The sequence below is a fragment of the Salvelinus namaycush genome, chromosome 6, assembly GCF_016432855.1.
Source record: "Salvelinus namaycush isolate Seneca chromosome 6, SaNama_1.0, whole genome shotgun sequence".
Lineage (NCBI taxonomy): Eukaryota > Metazoa > Chordata > Actinopteri > Salmoniformes > Salmonidae > Salvelinus > Salvelinus namaycush.
In genome coordinates, this window is record NC_052312.1 from 26326445 (window position 1) to 26341747 (window position 15303).

Below are 15303 nucleotides of genomic sequence, written 5' to 3' on the forward strand. Positions count from 1 at the left end.
AGCTTCCCACAATAAATTGGGTGAATTTTGGCCCATTCCTCCTGACAGAGCTGGTGTAACTGAGTCAATTTTGTAGGCCTCCTTGCTCGCACACGCTTTTTATGTTCTGCCCACACATTATCTATAGGATTGAGGTCAGTGCTTTGTGATGGCCACTCCAATACCTTTGTTGTCCTGAAGCCATTTTGTCACAACTTTGGAAGTATGCTTGGTGGTCGTTGTCCATTTGGAATACCCATTTGCGACCAATCTTTAACTTCCTGACTGATGTCTTGAGATGTTTCTTCAATATATCCACATAATTTTCCTCCCTCATGATGCCATCTATTTTGTGAAGTGCACCAGTCCCTCCTGCAGCAAAGCATCCCCACAACATGATGCTGCCACCCCCGTGCTTCACGGTTGGGATGGTGTTCTTCGGCCTGCAAGCTTCCCCCTTTTTCCTCCAAACAAAACAATGGTCATTATGGCCAAACAGTTCTATTTTTGTTTCATCAGACCAGAGAACATTTCTCCAAAAAGTACAATCTTTGTCCCCATGTGCAGTTGCAAACCGTAGTCTGGCTTTTTTATGGCAGTTTTGGAGCACTGGCTTCTACCTTGCTGAGCGGCCTTTCAGGTTATGTCGATATAGGACTCGTTTTATTGTGGATATAGAAACTTTTGTACCTGTTTCCTCCAGCATCTTCACGAGGTTCTTTACTGTTGTTCTGGGATTGATTGCACTTTTCGCACCATAGTATGTTCATCTCTAGGAGTCAGAGCGCGTCTCCTTCCTGAGCGGTATGACGGCTGCGTGGCCCCATGGTGTTTATACTTGCATACTATTGTTTGTACAGATGAACGTGGTACCTTCAGGTGTTTGGAAATTGCTCCCAAGGATGAATCAGACTTGTGGAGGTCTACAATTATTTTCTGAGGTCTTGGCTAATTTCTTTTGATTTACCTATGATGTCAAGCAAAGAGGCACCGAGTTTGAAGGTAGGCCTTGAAATACATCCACAGGTACACCTCCAATTGACTCAAATGATGTCAATTAGCCTATCAGAAGCTTCTAAAGCCATGAAGTTAAAGGCACAGTCAACTTAGTGTATGTAAACTTCTGATTGAACCATTTTATGCGGCAAAGGTACGTTGATTGGTTAAATTTGAGAGCCCTGTTTTTGTAGTGCAGTGATCTGACGGTAATATTGGGATGATTTGACTGTTTTATGTTATAATAGGACTAGTGCGTGATTGGTCAAATTTGCAATCCCTGCATAATATGCGGCAAATTGTTGCTAAATCCTGAAGGAACTGACTATTCATGGGTTTCACAGAACCTGTGAACAGTACAGAAGTGTGCAACTTTAGGCTACTGCATTCTCAGTTGGCGCTAACAACGATTTCACACACATGGCATTTGTGGAGTGAAGATTACGCTGCTTTGTGAGTGTGTTTTTGGGAACAGAAGATTGATTGGCTGTGGCATACAGTATGAGGAAAAATTGTATGGGTGCACTGGTTTTTGAGATTTGGTTCTGGGTTGCCGAGATTAGGTCTCACTGTCTCAGGCAAGGTTACTTAACACGTTACAATGGCATAAATTGCTTATGTCCTACCCAGACCTGGCTTTAACTTGTATTTTAAATCTTTCAATACTTTGAGCGTTTACATGAGACTGGAGTGCTAGATGGACAGGGACTTTTGGGACTATTCCATTGATTTCCATTGTGGCAGGCAAGAATAATACTACTTACACCCAGGTCTGGTTGCATCCCCTACTGCCATTTAGACCTTGAACTCTGAGGCTGACCTTGTGCTACTCCTAGCTTATTGTGTGAAATGTCCATTGTACAATTAAAAAATAAAGATCTAATTGAGGGGTACTTGTATTTAAAAACTGTTGAATAAATACAGTACCAGTCAAAAGTTTGGACACACCTACTCATTCAAGGGTTTTTCTTTATTTTTACTATTTTCTACATTGTAGAATAATAGTGAAGACATCAAACTATAAAATAACACATATGGAACCATGTAGTAACCACAAAAGTGTTAAACAAGTCGAAATATATTGTATGTTTTAGATTTTTCAAAGTAGCCACCCTTTGCCTTGATGTCACCTTTGCACACTCTTGCCATTAGTGGGACTATCATTTGTTTTTCAACAGGACAATGACCCAACACACCTCCAGGCTGTGTAAGGGCTATTTGACCAAGAAGGAGAGTGATGGAGTGCTGCATTAGATGACCTGGCCTCCACAATCACCCGACCTCATCCCAATTGAGATGGTTTGGGATGAGTTGGACCGTAGAGTGAAGGAAAAGCAGCCATCAAGTTCTCAGCATACATGGGAACTCCTTCAAGACTAGTGAAGACATCAAAGCTATGAAATAACACACATGAAATCATGTATTAACCAAAAAAGTGTTTAACAAATCAAAACATATTTTATATTTGACAATCTTCAAAGTAGCCACCCTTCACCTTGATGACAGCTTTGCACACTCTTGGCATTCTCTCAACCAGCTTCACCTGGAATGCTTTTCCAACAGTCTTGAAGGAGTTCCCACATATTCTGAGCACTTATTGGCTGCTTTCCTTCACTCTGCGGTCCAACTCATCCCAAACCATCTCAGTTGAGTTGAGGTCGGGTGATTGTGGAGGCCAGGTCATCTGATGCAGCACTCAAACTTTCTTTCTTGGTCAAATAGCCCTTACACAGCCTGGAGGTGTCAAACAGATTCAACCACAAAAACCAGGGATGTTTTCCAATGCATCGCAAAAAAGGGCACCTATTTTTAGATGAGTAAAAAAATAAAAATACATTGAATATCCCTTTGGTGACTTTAAAACAGTTACAGAGTTTAATGGCTGTGATAGGAGAAATCTGAGGGTGGATCAACAACACTGTAGTTACTTCACAATACTAACCTAAATGACAGAGTGAAAAGAAGGACACCTGTACAGAATAAAAATATTCCAAAATATGCATCCTGTTTGCAATAAGGCACTAAAGTAAAACTGCAAAAAAATGTGTTAAAGACATAAACTTTATGTCCTGAATACAAAGCATTATGTTTGGGGCAAATCTAACGCAACGCATCACTTGAGTACCACTCATGTTTTTTTTGTGTTATTTCATACATTATTTGCCCAGGACGTTTTTTGTGTTATTACATACAGCCGGAAATAACGTTTTGATATCAGAGCGGCGGTAACTCATCAGCATTACATCCAGGAATACGACTTCCCAAATTGGATCCTTTGTTCATACAGCCCAGGGCAATTTAATTGATTCCAGAGGCTGATCCAAAACACCGCCGGCGGAGAAGAGGTTTTCGGAGTGGACTTCTAGTCCATTGGACTTCTTGTGCACACCATCCACCGCTTCCGATTATATTACTAATGTTCAGTCTCAGGATAATAAAGTAGACGAGCTCAGGGCGAGAATCTCCTTCCAGCGAGACATCAGGGATTGTAACATACTCTGTTTCACAGAAACATGGTTCTCTCAGGATATACTGTCTTTGTCCATACAGCCAGCTGGGTTCTCAGTATATCTCGCAGAGAGGAATAAAGAACTCTCCAGGAAGAAGAAAGGCGGGGGTGTATGTTTCATGATTAACCACTCATGGCGTGATTGTGATAACATACAGAAACTTAAATCCTTTTGTTCACCCAACCTAGAATAGCTCACAATCAAATGCTGACCGTATTACCTCCCAAAATAATTATCTTCGGTTATAATCACAGCCATGTATATTCCCCCTCAAGCCGATACCACAACGGAAACCACATATCGTGAGGCTGCATTTATTGTAGCTGGGGTTTTTAATAAAGCAAATTTGAGGAAAAAGCTACCGAAGTTCTATCAACACATTGACTGTAGCACTCGACCACTGCTACTCCAACTTCTGGGATGCATACAAGGCCCTCCCCCCTCCCTTCTGCAAATCTGATCACGACTCCATTTTGCTCCTCCCTTTCTATAGGCAGAAACTCAAACAGGAAGCACCCGTGCTAAGGACTATTCAAAGCTGGTCTGACCAATCGGAATTGTTTTGATCATGCGGACTGGGACATGTTCCGGGTAGCCTCTGAGAATAACATTGACGAATACACGGATAATGTAACTGAGTTTATCAGGAAGTGTATAGGAGATGTTGTACCCACTGTGACTATTAAGCAACCCTAACCAGAAACAGTGGATAGATGTCAGCATTTGCACAAAACTGAAAGTGTGAAGCACTGTATTTAACCATGGCAAGGTGACTGGGAATATGACTGAATACAAACAGTGTAGTTATTCCCTCCACAAGGTAATCAAAATGTCAGTATAGAGACAAAGTGGAGTTGCAATTCAACGGTCTGAGACACGAGACGTATGTGGCAGGGTCTCAGACAATCACAGACTACAAAGGGATAACCCAGCCACGTCACAGACACTGACGTCTTGCTCCCGGACAAGCTAAACACCTTCTTCGCCCGCTTTAAGGATAACACATTGCCACCGACGCGGCCCGCTACCAAGGACTTTGGGCTCTCCACCCAAGCCACTGCCTGTTCACCCTGCTATCATCCAGAAGGCGAGGTCAGTACAGGTGCATCAAAGCTGGGATAGAGAGACTGAAAAACAGCTTCTATCTCAAGGCCATTGTTAAATAGCCATCACTAGGCAGCTTCCACCCAGTTGCGTAACCCTGAACCTTAGAGACTGCTGCCCCATATACATAGACTTGAAATCACTGGCCACTTTAATAATGGAACACTAGTCACTTTAATAATGGTTACATATTTTTGCTTTACTCATCTCATTTGTATATACTGTATTCTATTCTACTGTATTTTAGTCTATGCCACTCTGACAATGCGCATCCTAATATTTATATATTCCTTAATTCCATTCTTTTACTTTTAGGTTGTGTGCCTTGTCTGTATTGTTGTGAATTTTAAGATATTACTGCACTGTTGTATCTAGAAACACAAGCATTTCGCTACACCCGCAATAACATCTGCTAAACATGTGTATGTGACAAATAAATAAAATTTGATTTGAGCTGTAATCATTGCCGAAGGTAATTCTAAGATGTATTGAGTCTGGGGTGTGAATACATATGTAATTGAGATATTTCTATATTTCACTTTCAATAAATGTGCTAACATTTCTAAAAACATGTTTTCACTTTGTCCACAAAATGTGGAATAAGTCAAGGGGTATGACTACTTTCTGAAGGCACTGTGTTATTTAAATCCATCAGTTTCCTTTTTGTATTGACAAAAAAAGAATTTGAGCCCTAAAATAAATATTCTTGCCTGCCTCTTTTTTGATTATTGACCTGTGGAACATTCCCCATTTAACCTTTACTTAACAAGTTAGTTATTTAAGAACAAATTCTTATTTACAATGAAGGCCTACTCCGGACGACACTGAGCCAATTGTGCGCTGTCCTATGTGATTCCCAATCACGGCCGATTGTGATACAGCCTAGAATCGAACCAGGGTCTGTAGTGACCCCTCTAACACTGATATGTAGTGCATTAGACCGCTGTGCCACTCGGGAACCCTCTGGAGTGGTTACAGATACAGTTTCTGTATCCCAATTTGCCGCAAAATACGGATATTGCTGTGCATGTGCAGGATATTTTTTGTGCCCACTCCGGTGATTACTTAGCCGCTGTGCTGAGTGCCCTGGCGCCACTCACCCCTCCTTGATCGCCGTTGTCTGGTCACTGAGGTAGTTTACACATTTCATGTTGTACACAAAACTGTTCAAACTATTGTATTCCGTTCCTCAGTAGGCATAAGCGCGATTTCATGTTATTTTTTTCAGGAGGGGAGTAGGCTACATGCAGCTATTTCTATTTAAATGTTTTACACAAAATACAATATCGACATGTTTGTACAGTGTGTTGTCAGTATTGCAAGCATACTGTAAATACGACACAAACAGGCCGTCTAGCGGTTCCATGCTCTTCTTAGCTGCTGACATGCATTCAGCTATTTATTATCGACACGATATCAGTATATATGGCATAACTATGGCACCGGGCGATGCAAAACGAACTCGCCCAATGTCAGATTATTTTTTAGCGGTCCTTATACACCCGGAACCATGATATGGCAGCAACTATAAAGATTAGCCTACATAATCATACAAAATGTGTCCAAAGTGTAAGGACTGCGTCCTGCTTGTGCAACTGCAATATCCGTTACAACAGACAGACAGACAGACAGACAGAGAAGGTTCATAATATATATGTTTTGGAATGTTCATTCAAATCGCTGCAGGGTTTCTATTTCAGATATTCAGAAAAATATGAGGCAAAGACAAAGGCTACATCATGGTTCAGAAGAGCGAAACGTGAAGGGGGGGGAGTATGAGCAGCAGCTAAATTAGAAAAAACGTAAAATAACACATGCGCAGAACGTGATTCGAATCCTCATTTAAAAAAGAGCTTTCCGGGCGCAAAAATACCATATCCGTAGCCATGGCCTAATTTTGATCAGTATTAAGAGGTATTTTGATTGGTATAGTTGATGACATTCATTATTGTTGTATTTCCTCACAAAACTCAGATTAGACTCAGATTAGTAAATGGGAGCTAGTTTTAACAGGGTTAGAATGAAAACGCAGGTTACCAAAAATTACATTATATTTTATTATGGTATTTAGACATATTTACATAATTGTATAAAATGTCACGTCTTTACATCAACTACAAATAAGATAATAAAAAAAATATATATTAAGTCTAATTCATACATTTCAATGCTAATAAATTCTGGCTACACCGTTTTTGGTCAATATTGCATTCTTAACCTGTAAAAAACATTTTTTGTCCATATAGTGTATTTTTATGTTAATATCAGTTTCCAATCGTAACATTTTTCTATAACCCTTCATTTTTACAATTGAAGGCAGTGTTACATTTAACCCAGTCTGTGGGGTTAAATGTAACATTTCACCTCCACCACTTTCGGTTTAAATTGTACATGACTGGTATGTCCTAGAAACGTAGTGACAGTGGGCAATGGTAGCTGAGACATGTAGCCTATGTTTGTAAAAAAAATATTATTAATCTAACTCAGTTTTTTCAGATATAAGCAAAAGTGTTAGCCCCGGTCTCCCCTATGTCATTGCATGTGTATATATATATATATATATATATATATATATATATATATATATATATCATTTTTTTTAATAACAAGCTTGTGCGAGTGTCACCACAAACATATCTTAGCCTATACAATATCAGATATGTAGGCCTACTATAACTCGTTCGTTCATATGTCATAACTTGCATTAGCGGCAAAGACATAATTATTAGTAGCCTAGACTAAATCAGGTATGACTGAAGTTACTTACAGTGAATTAATGTCGTTCGGGATGATCCTTGGGACATAGGAAGATCCAAAACAAATGATGGACTCCTTGGAACAGCTGCATGCTGAAGGACATCTGGAAACCCTTTTTAAAGAAATCGGCGTAGCTATGTACAAGCACACAAATGAAAATAACACGCAGTTTTTAACTATTGACAGCATATTTTTTGTCGGACTTGCATGTGTGAGATAGCAATAAACCCCGGGCAGATTGCAAGGCTTCCTTCCACTCTGCGACATGAAATGCTGCACTGAACCCCTTACATCAGCAATTCAGCTGCAGCTCCCTTCGCGCAATTTAATTATTTATTATACCCAGTACTCTGTTGATAGTTTGGGTAAAGAGCGATTATCTCCACAGCGGACTTTCGAGTGTAGCCGCATAGGTTCAGCTTGCATTTAGGGTGCGCTTGTTAATAAACTTCAATGAATACCGGTATGATTTTTGTAGGCTAATTGCAATTATAGTCTAGCATTGACTGAAGGCAACATGTCATACTCCTAGCCTATGAAGCGTTCGTTCTACTCACATCACCTTACAGGCCAAAAGTCAGTTGATGAAACATTGAAGTGCTTATTTCAATAATTAATATTACTAGATACATCATGCTTAGAGCCAATACAACATTTGATCAACTGCTACCCATTGAGCCAAATAACGTTTTCCGGACATTGAAATCAGGTTAATTTTCGGGTTCTAAATTAAATGTGAAAATACGTATTTTCTGGACATTGAATTACAATTTAAAAGAGAAAATGGAGCCAACTGAAGATTGCTGTGTGGAATATGTATTATTGCTCCCATCTGTCACATGCACTTATGTTTATTTTTCAAAAGCTGACCAAGAGAAAACAACAACGGAACACTTCAACTACAACATTCTCAGTAAAGGTTACAGAAACGTTTTTGTCTTGCTATGACTGTGATATGTGGTTGTTTATATACTTTAATTGAATGCACTGACTGTAGATCTCTAAATGATCAAAATGTAAATGTAAAATTTACCTGGTATGGTTCTAATGAGCTCCGCTCCAAACATGACCACGTTTGGTTGGTCTGGACCGGACCAAATCTGAACCGATCGTAGACATCTACATTTCACAAGTTGGACAGTACAGCACAGTACAGTGAGCAGAGTGCAGTGCAGTACAGCACAGCAGTGTTTAGTTCAATAGAGTGGAGTACAGTACAGTAGACTACAGTTAAGTACAGTATAGTATAGCAGAGTACAGTACATTATACTTTACTCTACTGGAACTCTCAGGTGTGCCGCAAAACATTTCCTAATCTTGATAATTTTTTGGAACACACTTAAACGTGACCTGTGGAATGCACATGGAATTTTGATGTGGGAGCACCAGTGCCACTCAGAAAATACATTGTATGGCACACATGGTTACATCTGTATTGTTGTTTCAAGTTCTGTGCTCTCAGGCTGTTGTTACATTTGTATCATTTGAGGGGCATGCATCAAAAAGGTCATTTGTATCATTTTACTTTGCCTGGAGGCCCATTAGCACAGGCAAGTCTGATTAGGAGTAGCTGTACCACAGCCTCTGCAATAGAAACAAATGGAGCATGGCTCTGTCCATGCACAGCAAATTTGCAGGTGTTAAAATCTCGGTGTTGAGGTAAAAAGTGTTGTAAGTTTTATATCTGAATGTTGATTCTAGAGGGGTTAACACCAGTGGGATTGAAATTGATGCCACCTGCAGTGAATAAATTAAGGGTTATTTGAATCACAGTCACATGGTGATGTTGTTACTCAACTGTATTGAATTGCTTTCTGTTAACTCTGAGTGAAAAAGACATGGGAGAGGCCTCATTATCATATTTCCCAGCATGCAGTTTTTTTTGAATAGTTTGTTTTAATATCTATGTTTCTGCATGCACATTGATTGATTAATTTATCTTCTACTACAGAAAGATACATTGACAGTCATTCTAACTGCAGATTGCAGGTGATTAAAAGTTCCAATTGTTGGATATCCTAACTCTGGCTAGATTCCAATAGGAATTATATAACACTATGTATGCCAGCATAATGTGACTTGCCGATGTGGCCTGCAAACCAGGAATTTCAGACCAGTGTGTTAGGGTAAAACGAGTAGTGATGGTGTCACGCCCTGACCGTAGATTGCTTTGTATGTTTCTATTTTTTGTTTGGTCAGGGTGTGATGTGGGTGGGCATTCTATGTTTGTATGTCTAGGTTTTGTATTTCTATGTTTTGGCCTGGTGTGGTTCCCAATCAGAGGCAGCTGTCTATCGTTGTCTCTGATTGGGAACCATACTTAGGTAGCCTGTTTTCCCACTGTTAGTTGTGGGTGGTTATTTTCTGTTTAGTGTTTGTTGCACCTGTCAGAACTGTTTCGGTTATTCCTTTTGTTATTTTGTATTTAGTGTTCAGTTTCGATTAAATAATATGAACACGTATTACGCTGCACCTTGGTCTTCTCCTTCTTCCGATGAATGCCGTTACAGATGGGTCGTTCGCGAACGAGTCGTAGGTGAACGTTGGGAGCCGGCACGCATACCAGAAGAGCCGAATCTATTTATAAAAAATAAAATAAAAATAAGATATGAATAATCAAAAGATTTAAATGAATACAATTAACTAATTCAAAGAGCGAAAAAATAAATTAAATATAGGCCTAAATGCTCAGACTAACAGCCTCACCTGTTGTTCCTGTCAATCAGACACGCAGTGTCAACCAATGAACCAAAGATGCGTGAGGGAGGGCCCGAGCCAACTCACTCACAGTCACACATTTAGCAGCTGAGGGGAGAGAGGAAGGACAGCTGTGAAATCAACAGCTGGAAAATGAGTCGGAAGCACAGTAGCATTTGGATGCATTTTAACAATGTAGACAATGTTAGAGCACAGTGTCGAATTTGCCAAAACAAAATCTCATATATAGCCGGTTCTACGCACAACCTCACAACCTACACCGGCATATGCAAACTGTGCACCCAACTGTGAAGCAAGCTATAGCGGAGCTTCGAGACACTAGCGGGCCTGCTGTGGATAGTGGTGGAGCCAGCACCTCCACACGTGGAGATGTATCCACTCAGTCAAGTAGGCCTACTCCGCGACCCACAGTAACGCAGTCTTCTATGGACCAGTTTATGCCAAAGTCTATGTCTATAGCAAAACAAGGCCAAATTGATATTGCATTGGCTAAAATGATTGCTACTGATTTCCAGCCATTTTCGATCATGGAGGACAGAGGTTTTAGAAATTATAGCAATAGTCTAAATCCAATGTACACAATTCCAAGCAGGAAAACCCTTTCAAAATCACTTATTCCACAACTGTACGAGAGCACACAGGCTTCAGTGCGGGAAAGAGTCCAAAAAGCTGCAGCAGTTTGCCTTACCACTGACTGGTGGACATCAAGGGTAACCAATTCTTACATGTCGGTTACATGTCACTTCATTGAAGATTTTTCAATGTCTAGCTGTCTTCTGGACTGCTTTGAGTTCAGCGACAGACACACCTCAGAGAACTTGGCAGAGGAACTGTTGAGAGTGGCCAGAGAATGGCAAGTAGATGGAAAAGTGGTCTGTTGTGTTAGTGACAATGCAGCTAACATAACCAAAGCCATGAAAATGTTAAAATGGACCCATCATCCATGTCTTGCCCACACAATCAACCTGATTGTAAGATATGCTCTGAAGGTGATGAAGCCCACTGTGGACAAAGTGAAAGCAGCTGTGGAAGACTTCCACAGGAGCACAGTAGGTGCTAGTCTACACAATGCCAGATGGGGAAGCCTGAGCTGAGGCCTAAACAAGACTGCAGAACAAGGTGGAATTCAACATTTTATATGTTGAAGCGGTTTCTTGAGTCAAAGGATGCCATCATCTCTACCCTGGCCATTGTCAATGCACCTGTTAATGCTCTGACCCAAGAGGAATGGGAGGTGGTGGAGGAGGTGTGCAGAGTCCTGGAACCCTTTGAGCAGGTCACTGTGGAGATCAGTGGAGAGAGTTACAGTAAGCAGTTATTACTACATCATTATTTAATACGGTATTATATACAGTGGGGCAAAAAAGTATTTAGTCAGCCACCAATTGTGCAAGTTCTCCCACTTAAAAAGATGAGAGAGGCCTGTAATTTTCATCATAGGTACACTTCAACTATGACAGACAAAATGAGAAAAAAAAATCCAGAAAATTACATTGTAGGATTTTTTATGAATTTATTTGCAAATTATGGTGGAAAATAAGTATTTGGTCAATAACAAAAGTTTATCTCAATACTTTGTTATATACCCTTTGTTGGCAATGACAGAGGTCAAACGTTTTCTGTAAGTCTTCACAAGGTTTTCACACACTGTTGCTGGTATTTTGGCCCATTCCTCCATGCAGATCTCCTCTAGAGCAGTGATGTTTTGGGGCTGTTGCTGGGCAACACGGACTTTCAACTCCCTCCAAAGATTTTCTATGGGGTTGAGATCTGGAGACTGGCTAGGCCACTCCAGGACCTTGAAATGCTTCTTACGAAGCCACTCCTTCGTTGCCCGGGCGGTGTGTTTGGGATCATTGTCATGCTGAAAGACCCAGCCACGTTTCATCTTCAATGCCCTTGCTGATGGAAGGAGGTTTTCACTCAAAATCTCACAATACATGGCCCCATTCATTCTTTCCTTTACACGGATCAGTCGTCCTGGTCCCTTTGCAGAAAAACAGCCCCAAAGCATGATGTTTCCACCCCCATGCTTCACAGTATGGCTATGGCTACACCCACCCGTAGCACGCGCTCCAGCAGGTGTATCTCACTGATCATCCCTAAAGCCAAAACCTCATTTGGCCGCCTTTCCTTCCAGTTCTCTGCTGCCTGCGACTGGAACGAATTGCAAAAATCTCTGAAGTTGGAGACTTTTATCTCCCTCAACAACTTTAAACATCTGCTATCTGAGCAGCTAACCGATCGCTGCAGCTGTACATAGTCCATCGGTATATAGCCCACCCAATTTACCTACCTCACCCCCATACTGTTTTTATTTATTTACTTTTCTGCTCTTTTGCACACCAGTATCTCTACCTGCACATGATCATCTGATGATTTATCACTCCAGTGTTAATCTGCTAAATTGTAATTATTCGATTTATTGCCTACCTCCTCATGCCTTTTGCACACATTGTATATAGATTATCTTTTTTTCTACCATGTTATTGACTTGTTTATTGTTTACTCCATGTGTAACTCTGTGTTGTTGTCTGTTCACACTGCTATGCTTTATCTTGGCCAGGTCGCAGTTGCAAATGAGAACTTGTTCTCAACTAGCCTACCTGGTTAAATAAAGGTGAAATAAAAAAATGAAAATAAACAGTAGGTATGGTGTTCTTTGGATGCAACTCAGCATTCTTTGTCCTCCAAACACGACGAGTTGAGTTTTTACCAAAAAGTTATATTTTGGTTTCATCTGACCATATGACATTCTCCCAATCTTCTTCTGGATCATCCAAATGCTCTCTAGCAAACTTCAGACGGGCCTGGACATGTACTGGCTTAAGCAGGGGGACACGTCTGGCACTGCAGGATTTGAGTCCCTGGCGGCGTAGTGTGTTACTGATGGTAGGCTTTGTTACTTTGGTCCCAGCTCTCTGCAGGTCATTCACTAGGTCCCCCCGTGTGGTTCTGGGATTTTTGCTCACCGTTCTTGTGATCATTTTGACCCCGCGGGGTGAGATCTTGCGTGGAGCCCCAGATCGAGGGAGATTATCAGTGGTCTTGTATGTCTTCCATTTCCTAATAATTGCTCCCACAGTTGTTTCCCTCCTTTCCCCCTGTGGAATGTCCATGGTCCTCTCTTGGTTTAGCTAGATATCAGAAGCACAACCCGTCCATCTTCATTGTCCTGGGCCTGACCCTGCTCTCTGATCCTAGGCAATTTCCTCTTATCTGATTAGGTCAACCTTCCTAAATTCATTCTCACAGTAATCATTCACTAAACAGGATACAAACAAACTACAGTTAAACTTGAAACATGTTATATTTGAATAGAATCGATCACATGTTAATCTCTCTCGGATAAGTTAACTTTTATCAATATATTTGTCTCTATTTACTCTCAGATTTGAAAATGGTAATTAGCATTAAAGTAGACCGTGCAAAATTACAAATCCCTGCAAGCTGCTGCACGTCATCTCTAGCTGACACCTTTGCTTACAGGTATTGCGTCAATTTAAAACTTGAACAAGACAGTTAACAGTCCGTTTAAAGAAATGTTGCCAATTTAATCATTACATTTAGATAACATTAGATAGTTAATACACATATTCTTACCTTTGCTTCGTTTCGGCAGTCTTGCCCAGATCATCATGGAATTTGTAGTTCTTTATGATAACCACATTAGCAGCTAATTATCATTTAATTTTTTGGGGGTAATACAGGCGAATATATTGATAAGTCATCTTGTACTAGAGAGATGTACACGCAGGAGTGGAAAAAGTACCCAACTGTCATATTTGAGTAAAAGTAAAGATACCTTAATAGTAAAAGTCACCCAGTAAAATTCTACTTGAGTAAAAGTCTAAAAAGTATTTGGTTTCAAATATACTTAAGTATCAAAAGTAAAAGTAGAAATAATTTAAAAATCCTTATATTAAGCAAACCAGATGGCACCATTTTCTTGTTTTTTATTTATTTACGGAAAGCCAGGGGCACACTCCAACACTCAGACATAATTTACAAACAAATAATGTGTTTTTAGTGAGTCCGCCAGATCAGAGGCAGTAGGGATGACCAGGGATGTTCGGGTTGATATGTGTGAATTTGACTATTTTCCTGTGCTGCTAAGCATTCAAAATGTAACAAGTACTTTTGGGTGTCAAGGAAAATGTATGGAGTAAAAAGTACAATATTTTCTGAAGTAAAAGTAGTCAAAAATATAAATAGTACAGTACAGATACCTCAAAAAATTACAAGTATTTCTACTTAAGTACTTTAAACCACTGTTTACACAGTTATCAAAACATCATGCCAGGGTAACACAGCCCTTATTTTAAGTGTTTCTCTTGGCCCCTATGGGAAAAATCAATGGTGGGAAAACGACTGGAACCATTTCCCTGTTTGACCGCTAGGTTTTATGGGTATAGAGTACCACAGTATGAGTCATAATACCCATAAAACCTAGAGGTCACGCTGACGTGACGTAACAAGGTGACTTATCAATATATTTGCCTGTAATTACCCCCAAAATTTACTATTGACTATTTCAAAATGGAGATATCCTCAAAGGCGCTGCCCATGCTGTCACAGATGCTATAATGGCACAGATATAAAGATGAGTCCTCTATGGTTGGTTGTATCTCTTTAAAATGACATTTTCTGTCTGAAAAGATCCCATCGTACTACCTGAAATGCTGCCCCTCACAAAAAATGTATGTTATTGTTTTCATTCTTATTCAGAGAAAGCAGCATACCATCCTGCATCCCACTGCTGGCTTGCCTCTCAAGCTAAGCAAGGTTGTTCCTGGTCAGTCATTGGATGGGAGATCAGATGCTGCTATAAGTTGTGTTGGAGTGCCAGTAGAAAGCACTCTTTCCTTTGGTCCAAAATAATAATAATGTCCCATGGCAATAATTGGGGACATTGCCCTGTGTAGAGTGCCGTTCTTTGGATGGGTTGTTAAATGAGTGTCCTGACTCTCTGTGATCACTAAAAATCCCAAGGCACTTATCGTTAGAGTAAGGTTGTTAACCCCGGTGTCCCGGCTAAATTCTCAATCTGACCATCGTAGCCTCCCGGGTGGCGCAGTGGTCTAGGGCAGTGCTAGCTGCGCCACCAGAGTCTCTGGGTTCGCGCCCAGGCTGGGCTGGGTTCGCGCCCAGGCTCTGTCGCAGCCGGCCGCAACCGGGAGGTCCGTGGGGCGACGCACAATTGGCATAGCGTCGTCCGGGTTAGGGAGGGTTTGGCCGG

At 40.7% G+C, this 15303-nt stretch overlaps 1 protein-coding gene across 1 annotated transcript in view; it reads right to left on the minus strand.

The window, feature by feature from the left end:
• The window catches only part of lgi2a (leucine-rich repeat LGI family, member 2a), a 32895-nt gene extending 25292 nt beyond the window's left edge, over positions 1-7603 (minus strand). The window contains exon 1 of the mRNA XM_038995557.1: positions 7357-7603. Coding sequence (XP_038851485.1) covers positions 7357-7535 — 179 coding nt within the window. The 5' untranslated portion in view covers positions 7536-7603. The remainder of the gene's footprint in view (positions 1-7356) is intronic.
• Positions 7604-15303: the final 7700 nt, after the last annotated feature.